This window comes from Nannobrachium achirus (genome assembly GCF_963921795.1).
Source record: "Nannobrachium achirus genome assembly, chromosome: 18".
Lineage (NCBI taxonomy): Eukaryota > Metazoa > Chordata > Actinopteri > Myctophiformes > Myctophidae > Nannobrachium > Nannobrachium achirus.
In genome coordinates this window covers 45,750,286-45,775,869 of record NC_137825.1, presented here as the reverse complement: position 1 = coordinate 45,775,869, position 25,584 = coordinate 45,750,286, and the positions used below count along the sequence as shown (strand labels likewise).

Genomic DNA, 25,584 nt, shown 5'->3' with positions numbered 1-25,584 from the left:
ACAGACAGACAGAGAGACACACACAGATGGGTGGTGGAAGTGGTTTGGTTGTTTGACTGTCAGAAATTAAATGTGGCACCGCAGAGAGGGACGGACAGACAGAGAGGCACACACAAACAGACGTGATGGACATGACTGACGTCTGACATCCAATATAATGAGTGTAGCAGCAGCGCACAGCTGCCTTCAGACGGGTGTGATTTTTATAACATGTAAATTCCTGTGTGTTTGCCTGCATGGCAGGAGTCTAAAAGCCTGCTTCACTGCTTAAATTCTTCAACTATCTTTCTATATGTAAGCGGCATCACTTAAATGTATATTTATGTGCTGTGGCCTTTCTGCAAGCAGTCACACTTTAGAACCATCGGCATGAGTCGGGCAGAGGGGCCATCGAACATGATTCGATGTACTTCTACGCAGCATGTATGTCCGTGTATGTGTGTGTGTGTCTATGACGGATCAGATATATCTGGTCCTGTACCAGTTGGTCTTTAATCCTCTGCAGTTCCCACTTGATGACGACCTCGGCCAGGTCCACGGCCAGCTTCCTCTGCTCTATGGTGACGCTGGGGGTGAAGCCCAGACGCTGCATGGCGCTGATCATGTGCTGCACCAGGTGATGACGCACGGGGTAGTACACCTGGAGATGGACCACAGCGGGAAGAGAAATGTTAGATTTCACTGCCGTTGGGCATAAACCTTGTACCTCCATATTCCAACTTTGCAATATTTTTGGATAGCTTTGTGTGTCTCCCTGTCCGTCCAGCATAAATAGCCTCAATGACATTGGTTGACCAGAAGAGGGCACTGTTGTGCAGCCTAGCCACACCAATACTGTCCTGTAAACTACTGACAGACAGGAACAGGTTGAGACACGTCATGCACAGGGTATAGCTGCTCAGGTTCACCGCTTCACTTTGAACCGAGGTTTGATTTTTATTTATTTATAATGAATGCCTCACCCGAATAAAGTGTGGCGTAAAAGGACGGAAAATAGCAGATCTACAAGCTCACAATGCTGTGAGCATGTAGATCTGCCATTTTTTGCTATTTTGATACATTTTGAAGTCTTTCTTTGGGACTAATAAATACCGAACCAATGAAAAGTATTGACAAGAGCTTGCGACTAAACATTAACTACATTGGATCGATTGGAACACATCTTATTTCTTTCCATTTCCAAAAAAGTATTGTTTTGGACATTCTGCCCGTAATTATAACAGAAGAAAATGAACTTTTACACAATATTATTTTTTTTAGATGGATCTGTATAGAGGCAGACAGACACAGATGTTTATAATATGTCACCCAGAAGTGCACTTCACAATTTACTCCTGAAGTTAGTCGACTCTGACCTCAAAATCAACAACTTAGCATCTGCTATGAGCTCCAGTCGTTTATGCGTGCCACAGCGGCACGCAGCAATCACTTATGAAACACAGTCAGACGAGACCTGAACACACTCCAAACTCAGTGCTGAGGATGTGATGACACTCGTAGCCCGAGTGCTCACATTCTTCCATCCAGAGCCATAAGTAAGAGTCACTTGATCTCATCACAAATTCACTCCCTTTCCCATCTCTCTCCTGCACGGACGCTAGGGACGTCACAACAGTTACAGCTGTAGCCACAAAATAAAAAAATATGAGAATATCGTTGTTGTCGGGTGGAAATCTTGTATGTCCAAATACTGTTCGTTTTGTATTTATCATTTTAAAAATGATTTAAACTAGTGAAAACAGCCGATCTACAAGCACACAGCGTTACTAAACCGTTGATTTAACCAGATAATGATGTCGGCTAACCAGTTGCAAAACTAGCCAATTCCCATCCCTAGCACACACATCCATTAATGAATGAAGAGAAGGCACGGACACACACACACACACACACACACAAACACACACAGAGACTTTAACACGTGCACAGACTTTCTAAAGACCATGAGATGAGATGTCTATCCGAGTTCTGTCGAAAGTGTCAGGGAATATTAAAGCTTTTCACTTTCTGGGTAATTATAGGCGATGGAGCGAGACTTCAAAGCTCCTAATGGACAGAGTGGCCAAGTCCTGTCCATCATACACAAAGACACTCATGCTGGCTCTCACTCACACACACACGCATAAAGTCAGACAAACACACTCACAACTCTCTCATACACGCACGCACACACTCACTCTTATAAAATCTCTCATCTGCCTGTCATTATGCGCTCTCCAGTGTAATTATGCTGATGTGATTACATTAGATTAGTCATGGGAAACCAGTGAGAGCTGCCTGTCAAGGAGATGTAGACGCCAGCCGAGGAGAACGTCAATCTGCCGTTAGGGGCCGTCATTCAGCTGACTGGCGAAGGGGGCAAGAAGAAACTTGATCGTTGATGGGAGTATAAGCGCCAAGGCCAAAATAGACGGACGGGGTGCCATTTAGATGCTGAAACGTGAGCATCAAGAGCTGTCGTTTTTGTTGTATTGATCGCCGGGGTGACTGATGCCAGTTTGCATGCGTTCACTCAGGTGACATACGCAGGATGTTGTCACTGTCGGACAGAAACTATCCATCTCCATATCTCTTTTTCATATCTATTTTTTTTTCACTTCTTGGAAAATTATTGCCACATTCATTATATGACTCTTTCACAGTGCACACACAAGCAAACACAGTCCTAATTGTCTCCTATAATGACATGCATAAACAAGGCACACAAGGTTGAGGAATGGTTAAGTCTGTCTCTGTCTGTGAGTTTTATGAATATTTAACCAATGAAGGTACAGTATTAACAAGCTTGCGACTAAATAACTACATAAATCCATTGGAACACAAGTTCCTTTTTCCCCATTTCCTGAAAAGTAACAGTTTTGGACAGCAATAGATAGACTTTAACACCGGTGTCTGTAGAGCAGCCTCATGCCAAGTTCCATTGTCACTCAGTGAGTCGGGTGGAGGTACATTGTGTATCAAGTGGCACCTCGGCTAAGCAAGTCCCCAAAGTTAATAACGTCTGCTGCAACATTTAGAAGTTTTGCATGAGCTAATAGGGATACATCTGGGTTGACTCCAGATGGTGGCAACTTTAGTTTTTTTCTACCCCTTTTTCTTTCCAATTTAGAACTTATGCCAGTGCAGTGACAAATATCACCCTCCCCGCCAGGCTTCCCTCCCCCAAACACAGGGGACAATTGTGTTCGTATGGACGCCTAAAAAAGGCAGATGCACCGCGGTGGATTCGTACCCACAACCTCTGCATTGGTGGGCCCGGCAGGCATTTGTGATATCTGCTTTTTTGGTGTCAGAAAATCCCCATGCTGGGGTGCCCGCTGGCCTACTGGTTCAGGCGCATACCACTTAGGCATTGCCACATAGGCATGGAGGCATTGCCAAATAGGCATGGATGCCTGGTGGTGGCGCCGGTTCGATTCCCGATCCAGACAACCTTTGCCGCATGTCACTCCCCGTCTCTCCCCCAATTTCCTGTCAGTCTACTGTCCTATCAATAAAGGCATAAAAGCCCAAAAACGATAAAAAAAAAAAAAAGAAAGAAAATCCCCATGCTGGCCACTGCCGACTATGCAAGTGCAAGGGTCTTGTATGATTTCCGGGCATAGTATCTGGCTTGCACACTGAGGCAATATAGGAAGAGACTTCAAGAGAAAGTTCATATGAACGACCCCTAGTTTCGCCCCTGCTGTTACCAAAACGTATTATGCTCCGTTCAAGCGAATGGACTTTTGCAGAACTTTACACTTGATTTTATTGCCATAATAAACATTGTCATATATATGCTTCCATTCACTAGTTTAAAGACTTTTTTCAATCACCATGATAAAATAGTCTATGCCGTAGGAGGGGCGTGGCTAGTTGATTGACAAGCTCCCAACCAATAGCATGTATTGACCCACCCCCAGCTCTGTCCCAACCAATAGAATTCTGGTACCATTTCTATTTTCAGGACAGGATGTAGAAAGATGGCGGCATGCACACCCTTGCTAAATAGGCTTAATTTACGCTCTGTAGAAACAAATGGGTAACGTCACCGTTCCCTAGTCCAAGTTTTCTCTATACCAGGGGTCTTCAACGTTTTCAGGCCAAGGACACCTTAGTTGAGAGAGATGAAGCAGGGACCCCCACAACCTTATCATAGATTCCATAGTTTCATTGTTTGACAGCACAATCATCAGTATATTTTGGATTCATGTTAATGTGGGTTTTCAGATATTTAACCACTTCAATCGTGAATACTTCATAAACTTGACCTTTTACTGTCTGCTCTTTTCCGCCTCCAAAGCTCTGGGCCAAAAAATTGCAAATCTACAAGCTCACAACGCCTCCCACAGTGAGTTTGTAGATCTGCTATTTTTGGCTAAAGTTCTCAGAATATGAACGCTAGGGTTCAAGTGGTTAATATAAGAAAGGGGGGAAAAAAACAGGTTCCTATCACACAAAGATTTGGAGGACCCCCTGTAGTAACTCTGAGGACCCCCTAAGCCAGGGGTGGGCAACTTTGATGATGGAAAGGGCCACTATATTTTCACATTCACTCCAGAGGGCCACAATGCATATACAGTCAAAAATAGCAACAATACCAGATCTACAAGCTCAAAACGCGTCGCACTGAGCTTGTAGATCTGGTATTTTTGCTATTTTTTAATTGGAATCCAGAATAATTTTTAGCTATTTTTGAATTGGAATCCTGAAAAGTAAAAATTTAATTTAATTTCAAATGCATTTATATGTTCTTATGTTAACTTTTTGAACTTAAATACAAATATATTGGACATAAAAAAAGACTACTGCTATCGCTATGTCATTAAGCTACTAATATTGACTGAAGTAATTAAATCCAGTCATGTTTGCATGGTTGGAAATGGAATTGTAACAGCTGAAATCAATACTATACCAGTATTCCAATATTAACCTGCGGGCCACATTAAGTGAAGGTGGGGGCCGCATGTGGCCCCCGGGCCGCCAGTTGCCCATGTATGCCCTATGGGTCCCGGACCCCCTGTTGAATGAAGACCCCTGATCTACAGTCCAAGTTTCCCCTGGGGGGACTCACCCTGAAGTGCTGAACGATGAGGTGCAGTATGTGGACCAGCTGGGGCACCATGTGGCCCTCCTCCACGATGATCTTGCGGGTCCAGTGGGTCAGCATCTGGTGGCCGTCCTCCATGCGCGCCGGCACCGCCGGGGTCAGGATGGCCATGGCCTGGCGCACGATGGCCCGCGCCTCCATGGTGTGGGCCTTCAGCAGACTGTGGAACACCTGGAGAGTGGACAGAGACGTTACAGATCATCCCGTGAGACCTGTGGGCCCACGATGGCCCACGACCTGTGGGCCCACGATGGCCCACGACCTGTGGGCCCACGATGGCCCACGATGGCCCACGACCTGTGGGCCCACGATGGCCCACGATGGCCCACGACCTGTGGGCCCACGATGGCCCACGATGGCCCACGACCTGTGGGCCCACGATGGCCCGCGCCTCCATGGTGTGAGCCTTCAGCAGACTGTGGAACACCTGAATGGTGGACAAAGACGTTTCAGATCATCCCAGTGAGACCTGCGAGTTCCTGATTCAGGGTTCCCACCCATTTGTATCGATTCATTTCCAAAACTTTTTCCAAAACCTTTCCTTAAATTAAGGTCCGGGCTACCCGTGGATATTGCCCAATCACTGCGGGTTGTTTCCATTAGACGTTGAGAGCATCGCGCCGCCGTTTTTCTCCATATAATCCAATGCATTTCTCAAACTTTAAAGCCCTTTCTCTCATATATATGTTTTTATGGCAAAAACTGTGGGCATGGCTGGCAAAATGACCAAATTATGATCAGCTAACAATAGCTATAGGCTACACTGACCCATACTGGGTGGAAGACAACAACATCCTGTCTACGGTCTACGGTGTGACCAAGTGATATCATCACGCATGCACTGACGCAACAGGGCCTTTTAGCTTACAATGGAGGTGAATGGGAGATATTTGGGCAGCTAGAGGGGATGACTCTGGCGCCATCTAGAGCATTTAATGTGTTAAGACCCATATCTGGGAATGCCCATATATGCACATACTGTACTGTGTCAGTCTCATGATAACCAGTATGCTTGTTGCAACGCAAGTCACACTTTAATTCTGTCCTTGTCCCTTTTATGCCCATATATGGAGATCCCTGGTGTCAACAATATTAAGCCCATATCTGGGAATGCTCATATATGGACATATTGTGTCAGTCTGTTGTTTCAGCACAAAGGGCGAGGTCGCTTCTCGCCCTTAGGTCGTCTTACTGGTAAATAAACTCTGGTTCTGGCTGTCCAATTAATTGTGTTTTAATTGCTTATTACGGGTGTGATGCAGAATTAATTTCCTTTAATTAACACCTGCTGTAGTAGAAAGTCTTCAATATGTTCATAGTGAATTGAAACCATGCAATCAACTAAGCTATTATTAGCCTAATTAATCCTCATCCCCAGCGGTGGAAAAAGTACTCACATTTTGTTACTTAAGTAGTATAATTAATAAATACTTTGTTACAAGTAAAAGTCTGGGATTCAAAATTTGATTAAAACTAGCCCTTACCCGTTCAAAGATATGAGCTCCAAAATGATGTGCAGTGTGTGGGTTATGGGATTTGCACTGTGCATACAGTATATGAGGGATGGAAAGTAACTTTAACTGGTGCTTGCATGATAATATGTAGGAGCATCAATGTAAGAAATACCCGTTTCGTTTAATGGCTACCCCCCCCCCCCCCCCACCCCCCCCCAGCCCGCCCGCCCACCCGCCCACCCGCCTGCGCACACACCCGCCTGCCTGCACACACACACACACACACACACACACACACACACACACAGAGAGAGCTGGTTAAACATGTTGCCTCATGCTAGATGTAGAATAGATGTGCCTCATGCTAGATGCAGAATAGATAGTAGATACACCATAAAAATGCTAATATACAGTATATGATTTGTGAAAGTGACAAACGGGCTTCACAGTTATGTTAGGTGTGTTCATATGCTAATGGTGATGCGATTTCAGATCAATTGCTCCAGCCACTGAGGAGAAACGCTGTTTCAGACAGACAGACAGACACTCACTCAGACATTCGCAAAATTATAGTATAGATGAACCCTAACAGGTTCATTTGATTCCATTTGTATTTTGTACACTGTCACAGTTAAGGGGAGACCTTGACATTTGAAAGTATTGAGAAACACTGGCCTAATTAACCCATTCAGAACGGGTACACAGTATTGTGTATTATTATTTTATGCTTTAACTATTGAAAAATAGCAGATATACAAGCTCACAGCGCGGCACCGAGTGCCGCGCTGCGAGCTTGTAGATCTGCTATTTTTTGAAAAATCTTGAAACTTTGAATTTTGACCCGATTCTATAAGTGTCTTTTGAATCCTTCTAAGGTTTTTGGGAAAAAAAACTATGTTTCCATGTCAGCAATCTGGCTAGCCATCGTCAAAGAAAAGGTCCTTTTCACTCAACTGGAGCTCAGTTAGTCTGTTCTTGAGAGACTACTATGTTTCAGATTCAGATTCAGATTCAGATTTCTTTATTAACCATTGTGTAATACACATAGGAATTTGCTTTGGCATACTACATTTTTGCATTCAAATCAATTTTTTCACATATAACATAAACAAAAACAAAAAACAGACAAACACCAAAACACCGACAGAACGCAACACGTAGTCACCAGTGGTTCACAAACTTGTGGTTCACAAACTTTTTCATGTGAAGGACCCCCAAAATGATATTTATTTGGCCGTGGACCCCCATCTCAAAATATCTAGTTCCAGGGACCACCCAGAAGCAAAATCTGAGTTACAAACGTTCGCTTTGAAAATACATTTTCACAACTTTTTCCAAAAATAGCAGATCTACAAGCTCGCAGCGCGGCACTCGGTGCCGCGCTGTGAGCTTGTATATCTGCTATTTTTCACTGGTTAAAGCATTCAATAATTCTAGGCCTACAGTAAATGGGTTTTAATCCTCCTGCCTCACCTGCAGCACGATCTTCTTGTGGATGGCGAACTTGGCGATGATGTGCGCCAGCAGCAGGTGGCCGCTGTACTTGCAGGCGGGGTCCACGCAGGCCTTGGGCAGCAGGCAGGGCCAGGCGAACGTCATGAGGCGCCGCAGCTTGCTGTTGCGCGACTTGTTGTTGTCGTGGATGTGGTGCGGGGCGTGCTCCACCAGCAGCGTGGAGAACTGGAGCAGGTAGATCCGCAGGGAGTCCAGGAGGTCCGCCTGCTTCTCCGGGTCCAAGACCTAAAAGAGGTGGGGAGGGCGACGTGAAGAGGGGGGGCTGTTAGTCGGGAGCAGACTGTGTGCCCCAATAAGTGGGAACACTTTTTAAGGATGGTCATCTTAATTTGGCCCACCAGACGTCTACAAGAAAGAAAAACTGCAGATTATTATTAACTTTGATCATTTTGCATGAACTGGGGGAGATTCAAATATATTAATAATAGTAATAAGTGTAGTCTATTATTTGGAATGCTTACAGGTGTTGTTTACTATTGGTTGCTACTGTTGGTAGATGTCAAGCTAGAGCTGGCAGTTGCAATAGATACAATGCATTTAATAATAATAATAATAAAGCTTACAAGAAAGGCGATTGGTCTTATTACAGCCTGTTGTTGTACAGGAGTACATGTCCACCATCACTATGAGACTTACACCAAACTAAACATTGCCAACTGTGGTGAGATGTTAAAGGAAAGGCATAGCAACCTGCTAGTTGTAATTGTATCTATGCAAGGCAAACTCCCTGTGTCCCAAAAGTAAAGTCAAGCAGTGACTTTTGTTGGCTGACAAATTATGCCTGAAATCAGCTTGTCAAGAAACACAATAACATAGAAAAGTGTGCTCCGCGGAGAGCAGATCTCCGCCAGTACTGGGGTACAGCTGGGGTGGTCAGACCTTTCACGTGTGTGCCATCCCTATGGAGAGAAGGAGGTGCACTCTTATAGACATAAACCCTAACTTCTTCATTGCATCTGTTGCTGTTTTTGATGTTTCAAGGTTCTGCTCTTCATCACACCCTGATGAAGAGTGCAAGCTCATAATGACAACAGCCCAATCATTCCACTTTATATGTGTGATTGAAACCATTCCAAACACCCATCAGTGTCTGAATACTCCGGAGACCCAACGAAGAGAAGAGAAGAGAAGAGAAGAGAAGAGAAGAGAAGAGAAGAGAAGAGAAGAGAAGAGAAGAGAAGAGAAGCCATCAGGATGAGGAGGAAAGGTAGAGAGGAAATGAGTTTTAACCAGAGCAGAGCAGCAGGCATTAGCAGCCATTAGGACGGTGATGAGATCCTGTATGGCACAAACAAACAAAGTGACCTTTATCCATGACCACAAACACTGACATTTACACCACGCACACGCTCCCCTCAGCCTGATGCATGACCCTCTGACTACCAGGCAGGGTGGGGGGACGACAAGACAGCATGAGAGAGATAGTTAAGAAAGAGAGAGAGAGAGAGATAGGTGGAAGGGGGGCGGATGGAGTGACAGTGGGAGAGGGCAGAGAGGGGCTGAGTGCTTGACAAAAAAACAACGGAAGAGGTGGTTGAGTAAGATGAGAGGAGACGTGGGGTTGAAAGCACGGAGCAGGGAGTAAGATGGAAAGATTGCCGGCGAGAGAGAGAGAGAGAGAGAGAGAGAGAGAGAGAGAGAGAGAGTCGAAGACGTGGAGAAAGAGAGAGACAGAGAGAGAGATGGCTTGGGGGAGATGTGGAGGGTAGGGATGGGACGATATGAAAATGTCATGTCACGATTATCGTGACCAAAGAAATCGTGATTTACGATATAAAATATCCCCAACATCCATTATCCCGGGGCAGAACATTTGCCAAAAAATAGCCGAACTACAAGCTCACAACGCGCCGCGACGCGTTGTGAGCTTGTAGGTCGGCTATTTTTTGGCAAAGAGATTTGGTAGACAGTGAAAATAAGACTGTATCAAGTATGTATATTATAAGTATGTTTTACCAATAGAGGGTTTAAGTGGTACCGGATATGCAGCACGGCAAATAAAAGTTGAATTGATCCCAGTGCATGACGGAGGATAATTTCACGATATATTAAATCTCCACGATACGATCATCACGAGTGTCTTTTATCACGGTAAACGATAATACCGCGTATCGTCCCATCCCTAGTGGGAGGGTGTGGGAGGCTGGGGGTAAGCTTGAGGGGAGAGTTGAAGAGTGGGATGGAGAGGAGTAAGATGGAATGATGGTGATAAAGTGATACAGTAATGAATGGAGATGTGAACAGGAGAGGAGAAGGGAGGAGGAGGAGGAGGAAGAGGTGGGAGAACACTGAGTGGGATGTGGTTGATGAAAGGGGAGGAGGATGGAGAGATGCTAGGCGGATAAGACGTGATGAGAGAGATGAGGGGAGAGAGGGAAGGTCCGGACGCGGCAGGTAATGAAATCAGAGAGACGGAGAGAGAGTGGAGGTGGAGTAATGAAGAAAGGAAGGAGCCAGGAGGGAGAGCAGCAAGTAATGGAGGCATGGAAACGCTCCTGCACTCTATGCGTGCGTGTGTGTGTGTGTGTGTGTGTGTGTGTGTGTGTGTGTGTGTGTGTGTGTGTGTGTGTGTGTGTGTGTGTGTGTACATGCGGTGTGAAATAGAAAATACCGTAAACCAATGTGTGCATGTGCGTGATGTCGATGCATGCCTTGTGTGTGTGTACACGCGAGCACGACTGTGTGTGTGTGTGTGTGTGTGTGTGTGTGTGTGTGTGTGTGTGTATGTACATGATGTCTGTGCATGTGCACTGTGAGTGAACAGCAGTGGTTTCTTTTCTATTATTTGGCAGCATTCTGACATCTAGGGCAGGGGTTCCCAAAATGTTTTAATTCGAGACCCAAAAGAGATAACTGTCCACTCCCTGGGACTCAAAATGACGCTGTTGAATTTCCCCTAACATCTACATTTATAAATTACTGCTGATGATGGCAGTATTCTATTCTGAAATACTGTGTTCCTGTGAGAAAATGTCTTTCAAATTACATTTTATAACATTAATATTGTATTATTAAGATATGTTTATCTATTGTCTTTTATAAAGCATAATACATTCTGCAGAGATGAATCCCTCCACAAAGTTACGAGTGTTCTATGGTTGAGGGGATGTGCAATGAATGGAATATCATTCATTGGAGGGCTAGACTCTAGTCTAGCCCTCCAATGGCTGATATGCCATTCCTTATTCCTTATCCGTTATGTTCTAGCTGCAAATGCATTCCTGTCAACATGACAGCTTTTTACTCAAAAGGGGGGACAGTGATTACTTTTATTGTTGTTTATTTCAAAACTACATTCATAGATACAGGCTAGATTATTTTCCAACACCACAAGCACAACATAAATTTGATCCAAAAAAAGTAGAAAAAGTTCATTCCAGTTCCATAATAATTTGTCTCAACAGTTGAATATCAAAGCTGTCCAGACAAATTCAACAAAAGAATAACAAATTGCATTTATAAATCTCATTATGACTGTGGAATATCAAAGCTGTCCAGACAAATTCAACAAAAGAATAACAAATTACATTTAGAAATGTTATTATGACTGTGGCAACAGGGCTGGCCGGGGACAACGGACAAACCTGGCACCGTAGGAGGTGCCTTCCCGTCCCGGTACGTCCCCACTGTTCCGGTGCTATTAGGCCTAAAAGCATAGATCTACAAGCACCGGCCAGCAAAAAACGACTGTGTCCAGCCACTGTGGACCAGATTATATGGTAGCACACTAGCATTGCATCACTTGCTAACATCTATAGGCTAAAGCTAAACAAGCCAGTGTTGTTTTTGACAGCAAATTTTGATTTAGTTTTAGTCATAGTCTTTTGAATAAAATCTCGTTTAGTCATAATTTAGTCACCTGAAAAGTTTTAGTTTTAGTCTAATTTTAGTCGACTAAATATCATAAGATTTTATGGCGACTAAATCTACAGTTGATTTAGCCAACTAACATGTATAATTGGCAGGCCTTGATAGCATTGTAATGACTGATTGTAGACTTGGTTGTGTGCTGAAAATAGCTGATCTACAAGCTCACAACGTGAGCTTGTAGATCTGCTATTTTCAGCACTCAACACCTGAGAGCAACCAAACATAAAATTACTCTCTTCTCCGCTGGTTTTAGTCTAGTTTTTTATTTTGTTGACGAAATTGTCAATATATTTAGTTTTAGTCATCACAGCTTAGTTTTTATTTCGTTTTCGTCAGTGAAAAAAACGCTGTCGACAAACATTTTTCGTCATAGTTTTAGTCGACGAAATCAACACTGAAACAAGCACACATACTGTGCCTAAGATATTCATACATACCCGAGATATACAATGTTTTTGAAGGCATGCAGACGATTTTCGTGAATCTGATGACATCGTTGCTGTTATTATCCTGATGAGTGAAATGTACAACTTCTAACTTTACGGCACATTTTGAAGAAACTCCCTTTCTTGCCGGCTAAGGCCTGGTTACCCCGGTCAAAAAGTCCACTTTGTGACTTCCCGTTAATGCAACAAAACAACAGGATATGTTTTTTCAGTAAAAGTTGAAAAACCAACAGGATATTTAATCATTATTATTGGCAACTGGAGACCCCAAAGTACTTGATCCGTGTCCCAAAATGTCCACAATAAGGACACCAGCTTGAAAGCGCTTCATATATTTCAGACAACATTGCCATTAGCCCCCCCGTGTGCTTGTGTGTATACCTTGGTGATGAAGACGCTGGTGATGCTCTCAGGGTTGTCTCCCTCAGGGTTGGGGGGTCCCAGTAGCTGCTCCCCCTCCCCCTTCTCGAAGCTGTACAGGAAGGCTGGGTTGAGAATGTGCTGCAGCACCTGGGAACCAAGGTACATTAAAAAGAAGGTAAGGACACCGACGTCATTTTCGCCATCATGCTATTCCATCCGGCAGATTCGTCGCACCATGGGAGCCAAACTGCAGCCGGAAGTGGACTAGCTCATGAACAAACACTATTTCTGAACAGTTGAGAGACTAATAAAATACTCGGCTCAGGAAAATAAAAGAAGACATATCAAAAATGTCTATCTGCTGTGTTGCTTTTTGATGTGCGCACTGTATAATTCTATAGAGGTATCTAAAGAGTACAAAGTACGTTTCTGAACATGCCAAGGAATCTTCATACGGCTGAATAAAAACCACTTTTAGTTACACCAAAACGATAACAACTCAATTACATGGGAAATAATTAGTTGCAGAACAAGTCTAGTGACACTTAGGAATCAGCTCAGATGCTTGACATGATGAGAGACAAGAAGGAGAAACACTTGATGGATTCGAACAAAATCTGCATAATACAGTAGGTGTACAGCATCTGCATAATACAGTAGGTGTACAGCATCTGCATAATACAGTAGGTGTACAGCATCTGAGAAACAGCAGGCCACAAATAAGGTCTTCACGGCTCCTTCGGTTCCAAACGTACACTAAATAACTTAGTCTTCAGGGAGGGTGGGGGGGGGGGGGGCTTAAACCTGTATCACTGGACAAGAAGGCAGAGGGATGCTTTACAATCGTTTCCATTATATAAAAGGAAAGAAAAACTAAAAATAATTAGAGTGTTGTGTAATTCTCTCAATTAAGATGTAGTAGGGGCTGGAAGACAAAGGATCCCAGGGGGACACATTAACCCATTTAGGCCTAGAATTATTGACTGCTTTAACCAGTGAAAAACAGCAGATATACAAGCTCACAGCGCGGCACCGAGTGCCGCGCTGCGAGCTGGTAGATCTGCTATTTTTGAAAAAGTCGTGAAAATGTGTGCAAATCTTTGAATATTATGTATTTTCAAAGCGAAAGTTTGTAACTCAAATTTTGCTTCTGGGTGGTCCCTGGAACTGAATATTTTGAGATGGGGGGTCCGTGGCCAAATAAATATCATTTTGGGGGTCCATCACATGAAGAAGTTTGAGAACCACTGACATAGTAGTCTCTCAAGAACAGACTAACTGAGCTCCATTTAAGTGAAAAGGACCTTTTCCTTGACGATGGCTGGCCAGATTGCTGACATAGAAACATAGGTTTTTCAAAAAAACCTTAGAAGGATTCAAAAGACACTTATTGAATCGGGTCAAAATTCTAATTTTCACGATTTTTCAAAAATAGTAGATCTACAAGCTCGCAGCGCGGCACTCGGTGCCGCGCTGTGAGCTTGTATATCTGCTATTTTTCAATAGTTAAAGCATAAAATAATGATACAAGAAATGTGTACCCGTTCTAAATGGGTTAAGGGGATGCCACCGGAGTCAGGGCCGGGGAGACACAAGACACTGCTTAATAACCCGGCGTTGCAAAGGATGCTTAGGGGCTTTGGAATGGTAGACAAAGGCCTGATTAACCCAGTGAAGAGCGGAATAAAAAAAAGCCAGATACAATGTGGCTAACGACACACATTTATTAGAGAGGCCTGCTATCTCCTAATGAAGCCGCCGCTCAATCCATCATGGGGAGGACGGGGCATCGCTCAGCCAGAAACGAGCTGTGGCGGCATATGTTCAGACTCCTCCATTAGCACATTACTCACCCCGGCTCTGCGCCGCGAGTGTGCACACTTAATACACACACACACACAGGCTATGACAGAAACATCCGCGCGACACACAAATGGAAATGCGCGCAACACACCAAACAACGGGGCTGAAAGACACTCACAACACACACACACACACACACACACGTGTGCTCGTGCGTTGCACACGACCCCACATAATAAAGACACAGAGAAAATCCATGAAGCTCCAGTCTGTCTTTCAGTCTCATCTATTCCTATTAATTCGGAGACTCTCCGATATCAATCACCGTTACGTCGCCGTGCATTACTATGATGCCATTAGACGAGCAGTGTCCCCCGAGAGTCCTGCCTGTGTGTGTGTGTGTGTGTGTGTGTGTGTGTGTGTGTGTGTGTGTGTGTGTGTGTGTGTGTGTGTGTGTGTGTGTGTACCACAGGGCTAGTAGCCTAGATCTCTTTCTGCAGGTGTTCCTTAATTATCTCGGATCCCCGTAAACAAATAATTACCATGCCTGCATGTGTATGTGTGTCTGTCTCTCTCTCTCGCTCTCTAGGGTTTTATGTGTTGCACCGTTTCTTGCCCACTCAACCTCTCAACCAATGGGTATAAAGAGGATGTGTGGCAATTACGCATGACACACACACACACACACACACACACACACACACACACACACACACACACACACACACACACACACACACACACACACACACACACACACACACACACACACACACACACACACACACACACACACATATTGCTGTGGAAAGAACTCAAACATGGTTCACCAACCAGACATAGCTGCTGTGGTATGATTCATACCTGAGGAGTTGTGGGAGTTTATAGGCGTGAATAGTGAACCAGAACACCGGTTGGAATAGAGCTAGCAACGTTTGACAGTTCACAGAATGGCTGCACAAGCCCCACCAGCAGCACCTCAGCCAGCTCTCTTAGCCAACTCACTAGGGACGGGACGATAAGCGATATTATCGTTTATCGTGATAGAAAACACTGACGATAATTGTATCGTGGAGATTGTATTTATCGTGATATCGTCCTCCGTCATGGACTGGGATCAAATTCACCTTTTATTTGCCGAGCTGCATAACCGGTACCACTTAAACCCTCTATAATTGGTAAAAGGAACTTATAATATACGTACTTGATCCAGTTTTTTTTCACTCTCTACCAAATGTCTTGGCCAAAAAATAGCCGATCTACAAGCTCACAACGCGTCGCGACGCTTTGTGAGCTTGTAGATCTGCTATTTCTTGGCAAATGTTAGAATAGAATAGAATAGAATATGGCCCCACGCCTTCGGGACTTGTTTGTCACAGTACATTTGCACATACGTGAAATTTATTCTCTGCATTTTACCCATCCTATAACAACTAGGAGCAGTGAGCAGCCATATACGGCGCTCGGGGAGCAATTATGGGTTAAGGTCTTGCTCAGGGACACATTGACACATTGCTGCCTGACCAGGAATCGAACCGGGGACAACCAGGGGAACTGGTTCCCAGGCAGGCTCCCTAACCACTCAGCTATGGTCACCCAATAGCTAACAGCTATGGTCGCAATAATCGTGATATGAAATCTTCATATCGTCCCATCCCTACAACTCACTCCCGACAATGTTGGGAAATCGCAGCGGGACGACAATTTTGCAGCAAGCCAGTTTCCCCTTGACAGTAATATGCTGTTTTATCATTGTCTCTGTGCATGAATAAGGCCACGGGCGTGTGATAACATTTTCACCCAGCATTTGTCACTGCCTAGTGGCTTCTGTAGCTACAGTAACAGAGATACCATCCGCTGATTCACATCATTCAAGCAAATTTAAAACATCATTCAACTGAATCGTGTGCACAGCCGCATGCCGGCGTGCGCTATACTGTATATCGTCGTTGTCGGGTGGAAACCTTGTACGTCCAAAACCGTTCGTTTGGCATTTTTCATTTTAAAAACGATTTAAACTAGTGAAAACAGACGATCTACAAGCACACAACGCCTCGCGGTGCGAGGCGTTGTGTGCTTGTAGATCGGCTGTTTTCACTACTTTTGTGCGAGGGCCTTGTACGATGAAGCAGGACTTTACTTTGCGAAAGAACGTACACATTTGAAACTTGGAGATACGAGGTTTGATTTGTGTTTGTACTTCCGTGATCTGTCAAAAAGAATTATCCGAAGAAGACAAAGTGCAAGGGCAATCTTTCTGGGAGGATTTGTTTGTGTGAAAACAAGGAAAAGCAACCATAAAGGAACGATGCCGTGAGAATATCGGACGATTCATTCTTGTTCTCGCACACACTGCGGTTTAAAATGAAAGATTATGCCAGACCCCATCTGTCGCATGTGCCGTACAAGCGGGTGCGCTCAAGCTTTCCCTCTCGCTCTCTACCAGATACTGTACAACATTCATACATGCCCCACGTTTCCAGGAAAAGCCTTTAGTCAATTATTTAAAGGGATCCCTGGCTAATACGACAAATATGCCTTAAAACATTATTTATAATTGTCCTCTATAACTACAATGTAAAATTAAAAACACCTTAAATATTGTATTTCTTCTAGAAATAGCTAATCTTTCACTCAATAGGGGAAATGCCCGTCGCAAGTTGATGATGTATAACGTGAAAATAAAACGTAATACTTCCTATGGTTAATATTCAGCATCAAATCAATATTTCAAATGTGTGTGTGTTGTTTTTCTTTTTGCACATGCATGCCATAAGTTCCATAGGGATAGACCACACATGGTTTTATGACATCATCAACTTGTGACAGGCATTTCCCCTATTGAGAGAAGGATTAGGTATTTCTATTAGAAATCATATTTAAGGTGTTTTTAATTTTACATTGTAGTTATAGAGGACAATTATAATGTATTAAGGCATATTTGTCGGAATAGCCAGGGATCCTTTTAAAAGTCAGAGGACCCTCCATCACCACCACTCACAAAACACATACCCGGCCACAACTGTAAACACGAACAAAATAAAAAAAACACTCCATCTCACACTAAAGTCTCTCTCTCTTACAGAGTAGACTTTTGTGCACAAACACACCCACTCCCAACGAGCATCTGCTGCTTGCCAGAAAATGACAATTACTGTAGGAGCAAAAGAACAACAGTAGGAACAGAATTCAGCAGGACTGGGAAGGAGGCGGAACTCTGCTCCGTCAAAACCCTCGAAACGCAGCATTTCATCAGCAAGCCCCAGGCTAGGGCTGGGTTCGGTAACCGCCGTATCGCCGTATCGCGGTATACCGCGGCCTACCGCTGTGTCAGGGTCCTTACCGCGGTCAAAAAAGACAAAAAATAGGCTATTTTTATTGAGAACGAGCGAGTTTTAAAACGGGGGAGAAGCGAGGACCGCATGCGCTTCATGCCGCTCTGCTCTGGGCCACGCACCACATGTTTGGAACAATTGGAAGCTTGGCCCGTCACAGTCTCCGACAGAGAGTGAGACACAGTAGACACTGGAGCAGTGCAGTAGCCTCGGTCAGCAGCGTTAAACTTTCTCCATAATCCACACGACACAACTCACACAAGTATGTTTATACATACCTCGTGGCCGTTTCTTTTTTATTCATACGGGCGGAGCGCGACGCGAGGACTAAAACCGAAAATGAAACCAGCGCTAGTGAGTACTTTTACAGTATAGCGCGTGTGCCCGTCGTTGTTCGACTACAACCTTTTCTGTCAAGTCTGGTAACTAAAACCTGTTTACTATGTTTATATCACCACTCAATCAATGCGATTTGAGACGCGAGTTTGCATAATCACAGACCGTACACAATCACTATACCCGTCTCATCTGGTTTGTTCACAAACAGCGTGCAGTGAAGCCCCAGTAGCCTACCAGTGGCGTCAGTTCAGAGAAAGCTAAGGTATGGCAACATGACAGACACCAGTCATGTTGCCATACCTTAGCAACAGGCACGATGAAAGTACATTTTATTATTTCCCCCTGTAGCCTAGGTATGGCAGGTGCCATAGCTTGCCATACCCAATTGACGCCTCTGTAGCCTACGTTACTATAGTAACCCGACACTGCAAAGATCTACAAGCTCAGAACGCGTTGCGAACGCGACGCGTTGTGAGCTTGTAGATCTGCTACTTTCAAAAGCCAGACCCACTGTGACCGTGGAGAGACGAATTTTGGGCAGATGATAGGAATATTTTGTCTTATCGCCGAACCTTAATTAATAGATACGGGGGTGCGGTAATTACCGCAATACCGGCGGTAAATGGGAGGACGGTAACCGCGATAACAAAATGTTGATACCGAGCCACCCCTACTCCAGGCTAACTTTTTTTAGGGGGGAAAACGAAAACAAATACAAATGGTCTTTCTTTCACCATTGACCACCATTCACGTCGTGGCAATTTTATTCTCATGTCATACTTGGGGGTGGGGGGGTTTAGGCATGTCACAATTATTACATAATCGTCTACTCGCAATTATTTTGTCGTAATCGCCATAATCGTTTGCATGTTTGAAAAATGTTCATATTTTCAAAAGTAGTCGAAATAGCAGATCTACAAGCTCACAACACGTCGCGATGCGGCGCGTTGTGAGCTTGTAGACCGGCTATTTCCACTATCAATGTTCTTTTCTAAGTATGACGTTGTCAAATATATCAGTAATTTCTTTGTATATTCAGGTTATGGTCTTATCTGCCATGTGCAACTTCAAAGCCTAAAAGCCAAACAGAAATCTAATTGTCAACGACAAAAACACAATTAATTCGTTAATCGCATTTGAATGACAATTAATCGTCGGGTAAAATGTCATAATCGTGACAGCCCTAGGGGGGTTACCACCCGCAAGTAGGACATGAGCGCAAAATAGCCTCCGTGTGAATACGGTCAATGGCCAAGTTGCCTGTATAAAGAGGATCGCACTCCCGACCTACTGGTGTGCGAGGGAGGATCACAGCTAAACCGGTCGCCGTGTGTCCTTGCTTTGAGCTTCTGAGTGCGTCTCTGCTTGTGTGTGAGAGTGTGTGTGTGTGTGTGTGTGTGTGTGTGTGTGTGTGTGTGTGTGTGTGTGTGTGTGTGTGTGTGTGTGTGTGTGTGTGTGTGTTTTCATTTTGTTGTCATGCTTTGGTCTTTGGCTGTTTATTGGAGTGTGTCAGGGCAGACCTTTCCCGTTGACCCGTTTGTACTCAACAGCCGCGCTGTCGCTCTTCTGTGCCTCCACACGTGTCCATTAACCCTCAAAGACCGAGTCGCGTTAAGATATACAAGCTCACAGCGCGGCACCGAGTGCCGCGCTGCGAGCTTGTAGATCTGCTATTTTTTGAAAGATCTTGAAAACGTGTCCAAGACAAGTCTTTGAATATCTTCGACCCGACTTCTAAATCCTTCCTCTAAATCAACTGTTCTCAAACTATTTCAAGTCAAGGACCCCCAAAATTACAGGTATTTGGCCGCAGACCCCCATTTCAAAATATGTTGTTCCAGGGACCCCCCAGAAGCAGAGATTTGAGTTTGCTTTGAAAAATATATATTGAAAATTTTGCACACATTTTCCCGTTATTTCAAAAATAGCAGATCTCCAAGCTCACAGCGCGGCACCGAGTGCCGCGCTGTATATCTGCTATTTTTCCAATAGTTAAAGCATTTAATAATAATTCTAGGCCTAAATGGGTTAAAGCTCCATGGCTCTGTGTGTGTGTGTGTGTGTGTGTGTGTGCGCGCGCGCGCTTAATTAAAAAGCAGCCCTACTGAATGTAATGCGTGCGGCAGCGGGTCAGGTAGAGAGGACAGAAGCATCCATGTGTGGTACTCAGGAGGGTTCAAAACCAGACTAAACGACCTCAACGCCTCACTAGCAAACGACTCAGAACAAAAGAGACCAAGCGTAAAAAAAAGGGGCCAGAAAGATTGGGTCCCTAAACATCGAGCACATTTTCTTTACTTTAGTAGAAGGACTGACTGTACTGCATACTGTATGAGTAGGGGGAGCACAGCTCTAAGTACACATTGCGTTATGTTAGAGCCGCTCATTGCAAGATATACGTTTAGATGAAATCCAGCAGTAGTGTTCTGTAGACATAATTGAAAAAATATATATATATTGATGTGGCGTCTCGATGGGTAAAGCACTAGCCCACCACAGCAGAGAATAGTTTCAATTGGCCGCAACGGTGCCTCAGTCTGGCTTAACCAGGTGTCCCGTGAACATGATTTAGGGACTATGTCCTTGCCTCTGCACTAGCGACCCCTGCTGGTTGGTCTAGATACCCGTTTAGTGGGTGGGGATGCTGCAAACCTCCACACGCATTACACTCTCCCTGTGAAAATCACTTTCCAGTAAAAAACTGAACTGAGCGGTGGGGGGGGGGGGGGGGGGGGGGTGCGTGTGTGTGTGTGTGTGTGTGTGTGTTGCAGTTGATGCACAGGCCAGGCTAGACTCAACAGCACCTCTCTGGTCACCCAGGGTACTCAGGCTACATACACCAGAGGCTACAGACACACAGACAGACACACAGACACACACACACACGCACGGGGGAAAAAAAGGGGGAGTCTATAGAACGATTTCTCAGAGACTGGCAACCATAACTGCAGTGTCAAGCGGCACCCAGCGTTCTGGAAAAAGGTCTATAGCCTCCCTCAGGCCAACAGTGGGCGTAGGCAGAGGCGGGGGCTGCAGTGCACATGGTGAAAAGGCAATAACTAAATTAGGAAGAAAACGGGGGAAAAGTAAATAAAAATAACAGTAATTAACAATGGGTTCTCCTCCGAGCATACCTTAGCCTTGAGCTCGTCGTTGAAGTGCGGGTCGTTGAACTCGACGAAGCGGAAGAACAGGGCGCGCTTGTGAACGATGGTGTAGTTCCTGGGGATCTCCTCCTCCATGTACTCCTTCAGGAAGGTCATGTTGCACAGGAAGCGGCCTGTGAAGGCCCGCAGCAGCTGGAACAGGAGCTCGATCTCAGAGTAGTTGCGCCTGGAGGAGGAAAAGGACAAAAGAAACAACGGTGCGGCAGGGTGAGTTCAGCGCACGGGGGTGTCCAAGAACGCAGGTTTGTTTGTACAAAAGCCCGGCAGTGGTTCAGGAGCTAAATCAGCGCGTCTGGGACTAGGGATGAGACGATATGAAAATGTCATATCACGATTATTGTGACAAAAAAAAAAAAACGTGATTTATGATATTATCGCGATAATCAAAATCCATTATCCTGGGGCAGAATATTTGCCACATTTCTCAAAAAAGGACCCTGAAAGCACACCGATGCCAACATGGATTGACGGTTCTCACTCGTAGCCAGAGTCGAGAGCGTGTACCAGGGCATTCACGAATAGTGATTTTTAGTATTCGAATTATTCGACCTCAAAGTATTAGAATAGTCGAATATTCAACACGACTGGCCAAACTGTCAATTATTAAGTAGGCGAACAACTGCTATTTTCACATACATGTGAAAATAGCAGATCTACATGCTCACAACGCCTCGCGTTGTGAGCATGTAGATCTGCTATTTTCACAATATTTATCTGTGGAACCGAGTCACATTAAATGTAATACCTACAATTCCAAGTGCTTGTCAGGATGGGGGTCCCCAGTTCAAATATGTTTATTTTGGGGGTCACGGCCTAAAAAGGTTTGAGAAGCCCTGGTATAGAGCATTAACAAATTCATCCACCAGGGGCATTGACAACTCATTCGTATGACTTCCTATCTAGCCAAGCTTTAGAAACTATATCTTTTTTTTAAGAGAAAACAATCAAAAAAATAAACGAATATTCGACTTCGGTGAACGTCGTCGAATAGTGACTTTGCTATTCGAATATTTGGTGAATGCTCTAGCCTGGCGTGTACGTACTTGCAGTAGCTGAGCAGGCAGAAGGCCAGCAGCTTGGGCTCCTTCCAGTTGGTGGCGGCCATGTTGTCCTTGCGGTGTCTCTCCTGGAAGGCCTCGCTGACCCACACCCGTCTCAGCTGACTCACCAGGGAGTGCTGGCCAGCCAGCCAGGCCTCGTCGTTCTTCACTATGATACTGATGATCTGAAAACAGGGGCGGTGGAGAAGGGGGCAGACTGGTGAATCAACAAGCGTTCAAGGGGATTTTACAGTTTGGATGGAGTATCGCTGATATCAAGGAGAGGTTAGGTTCTCAAGTGCATGAATCTGATAAACCATGTGATAAACCTGTGTGTGTGTGTGTGTGTGTGTGTGTGTGTGTGTGTGTGTGTGTGTGTGTGTGTGTGTGTGTGTGTGTGTGTGTGTGTGTGTATGTGCGCGTGTGCGTGTGTATGTGCGCGTGTGCGTGTGTATGTGCGCGTGTGCGTGTGTGCGTGCGTGTGTGAGAGAGAGCAAGAGAGGGAGAAAGTCTGAAGCAGGGAGAATGAGTGCACTGACACTGTCAGGGAAGAAACCCTGTACTCAAAAGTGTACGTTTTTTTTCGTAAAGTAAAGCCCTGCTTCACCCTTACAAGACAGTCGCACAAGACTAGTGAAAATAGCAGATCTACAAGCATTGTAGATCGGCTATTTTCACTTTTTAGAACTAACGGTTTTGGACATACAAGGTTTCCACCCGACAACAACAATAAGTGAGTGGGTGTGAGTAGTATACCTTTATAGCCTGGAACTGCAGGTCCAGTCTGGCTGTGGCCGTGGAGGGGGAGCCGGGGCGCACGGTGGCCGCAGTGCCGGCGGGTACTAGCAGGGGGACGAAACGGCTGGGGTTTGAGGCCAGGACGTCTCTGAGAGGCTTGGCGTCCTTGTGTTTCAGGAAGCTCTGCAACGTGACCACGAGAGGAGAACGCAAACATTAGACAAGGTGACACGAGACCCGGGAACTCTGTCCACTGTACTGGATACATGACTTATGAGGGGTGGCAGAGGCTCAGGGAGTGGAGCGGCTGCTTGCAGTGGCGTCAATTGGGTATGGCAGGGGTATGCAGCTGCCATACCCTGGGTCCAGGGGGAAAATAAAAGTTACTTTTAAATATAAATCCATGAATGTCTCTTTGTCTATCTGTTATTATGTTATTAAACTACAGTAAAATAACTACAAATGCAACATTTTTAAAAAATTATCACTTTAACAAGGTATTATAATTATATTCTCCACACTCGTATTCCTCCCATCTTGACAAAATGGTATATTCCCGGGTTCCACAGGTCAGCTGCACCGGTGCAATGCATTATTGTTAATTGTGGCACGTTTACTAACATGCCAAGTTTAACTGCACTTGAACAACCGGCTGCCATATACAGCCCAAGAAACTGTAGAAACCTGTGTAAAAAACTGACAAAAGTCGTATTTTTTCAGACATTGTGAAAATAGCAGATCTACATGCTCACAACGCCTCGCAGCGCGAGGCGTTGTGAGCATGTAGATCTGCTATTTTCACAATAGAACTGTGTTATCCAAAATGTAATGCCTCTTTTCCATGAGGAATCCCATCTTTGCCATACCCTAGCTTTTGCTGAACTGACACCACTGGCTGCTTGCGAAAATGGAAGTTCCCGGTTTGATCCCCGGACGCCCCTGGGTTAGAGTCGCGGTGTCCTTGAGCAAGACAATGAGCACCTAACTGCTCCCGGTGTGCAGGTTGGTGCCTTGCATGGTTTCCTCCGCCTTCGGTGTGTAAATGTATGTGTGGATGGGTGAATGACATGCACATTGTAAAGCACTATATAAATGCACCATTTACCGATTTACCACTCATGAGTTTCTCCTAATCCAAGGGACCACAGGGGGTTGTTGGAGAGATTCGAGAAAGGGTGCGGGTCTCCTGGTTAAGTTTAGATATTTAATTCGAAGTTAACTCGGTGAGAGAATGTATATAAACCAGTAAGACTCCCTAATCGGGAGATAAGCGACCGTCAGGTCACATGTGTGTAAGCGCCATTGGTTAAAAAATGTGTTAAAAAAATCGGCCTGATGGTGGCGCTAAATGGGACAGATCCATGTTGATGACATGACTCTAGACATACTGTGCACCGCTTTGCGTGATTTTAGGGCAAAATCTGTAGGAGCAGTGTCCAAAAATGTGTTTTGCAAAAATCAGCCTTATCTTGGCGCTAAATGGGACAGATCCATGTTGATGACATGACTGTAGACATACTGTGTACCACTTTGCATGGTTTTTAGGGCAAAAGCTGTAGGAGCAGTGTCCAAAAATGTATTTTGCAAGAATCGGCCTCATGGTGGCGCCACAGGGCCATGTGGGGGAGGTTGTGGTTTGGCAGCCAAGGAGTGTGTGTGCAAAGTTTGGCATTGGGTCAACGGCGGCGGAGATATGAGTAGGGGAAAAGTGTGATGTGACGTGACTGACTGGCAGCCGGTGGAGGTTTTGGTAGTAACTGCGACCTGACGGTCGCAATGACTGTGTTGATCATACACCAGTTACATTTTTAAAGTAACGCCAGTTAAGCCATATCTTACAGCTAAAATGATGTGGACTGTGCCTGTACACTGACCATGAACATGCGACTCCACTGGGGGTCGTTGAGCGTGGCCTCCATCATGAACAGCTCCACCGTCTGCGATGGGTGACGCGTCAGGAACTTGATCAGTGGCTCCCTGAACGGACTGCCGGCCTGAGGGACAATTAAGAACGGGGGATTGGTTACTTATGAGGATTGATGTGAAAGTGATTGTGGATGAATGGGGGGAGTAGAAGAAGAGATGGGAAAAAGTGTACATATTTAGCCACTTGCATGCATGCCCACAACCTGGGGGCATGCATGCAAATCAAAATCGTAAAAATCACTAAAATGTTAGAAAGGAGAAAATTAAAACATTTTAACACTCATCTTTTCTTAACACATGGGGTGCCCAGAATTAATCGACGTTTAATTTGCTGGTGCCCATGGCAACCCGCCATTTTACCTACCTTCGAAGTACTGGCGAGAAAAGTAATCCGAGTAAATGTAATCCAAGTATGTCCTGTTTATTTCGCGAAAATCTTTTCTTTCAGTCAGGACCGTTTTTTTATCAATTCTAAGCCACAGTTTTTGTGTTACGG

At 44.8% G+C, this 25,584-nt stretch overlaps 1 protein-coding gene across 2 annotated transcripts in view; it reads right to left on the bottom strand.

The window, feature by feature from the left end:
* The window catches only part of trrap (transformation/transcription domain-associated protein), a 216,545-nt gene that overhangs the window by 118,213 nt on the left and 72,748 nt on the right, over window positions 1–25,584 (bottom strand). For both annotated transcript variants that reach the window (XM_080747821.1, XM_080747822.1), the window contains exons 32-39: window positions 25,037–25,156; window positions 23,181–23,345; window positions 22,428–22,609; window positions 21,352–21,550; window positions 12,759–12,887; window positions 8,020–8,286; window positions 5,057–5,263; window positions 482–640 (exon numbers count right to left, since the gene is read on the bottom strand). In XM_080747821.1, coding sequence (XP_080603947.1) covers window positions 482–640; window positions 5,057–5,263; window positions 8,020–8,286; window positions 12,759–12,887; window positions 21,352–21,550; window positions 22,428–22,609; window positions 23,181–23,345; window positions 25,037–25,156 — 1,428 coding nt within the window. The remainder of the gene's footprint in view (window positions 1–481; window positions 641–5,056; window positions 5,264–8,019; window positions 8,287–12,758; window positions 12,888–21,351; window positions 21,551–22,427; window positions 22,610–23,180; window positions 23,346–25,036; window positions 25,157–25,584) is intronic.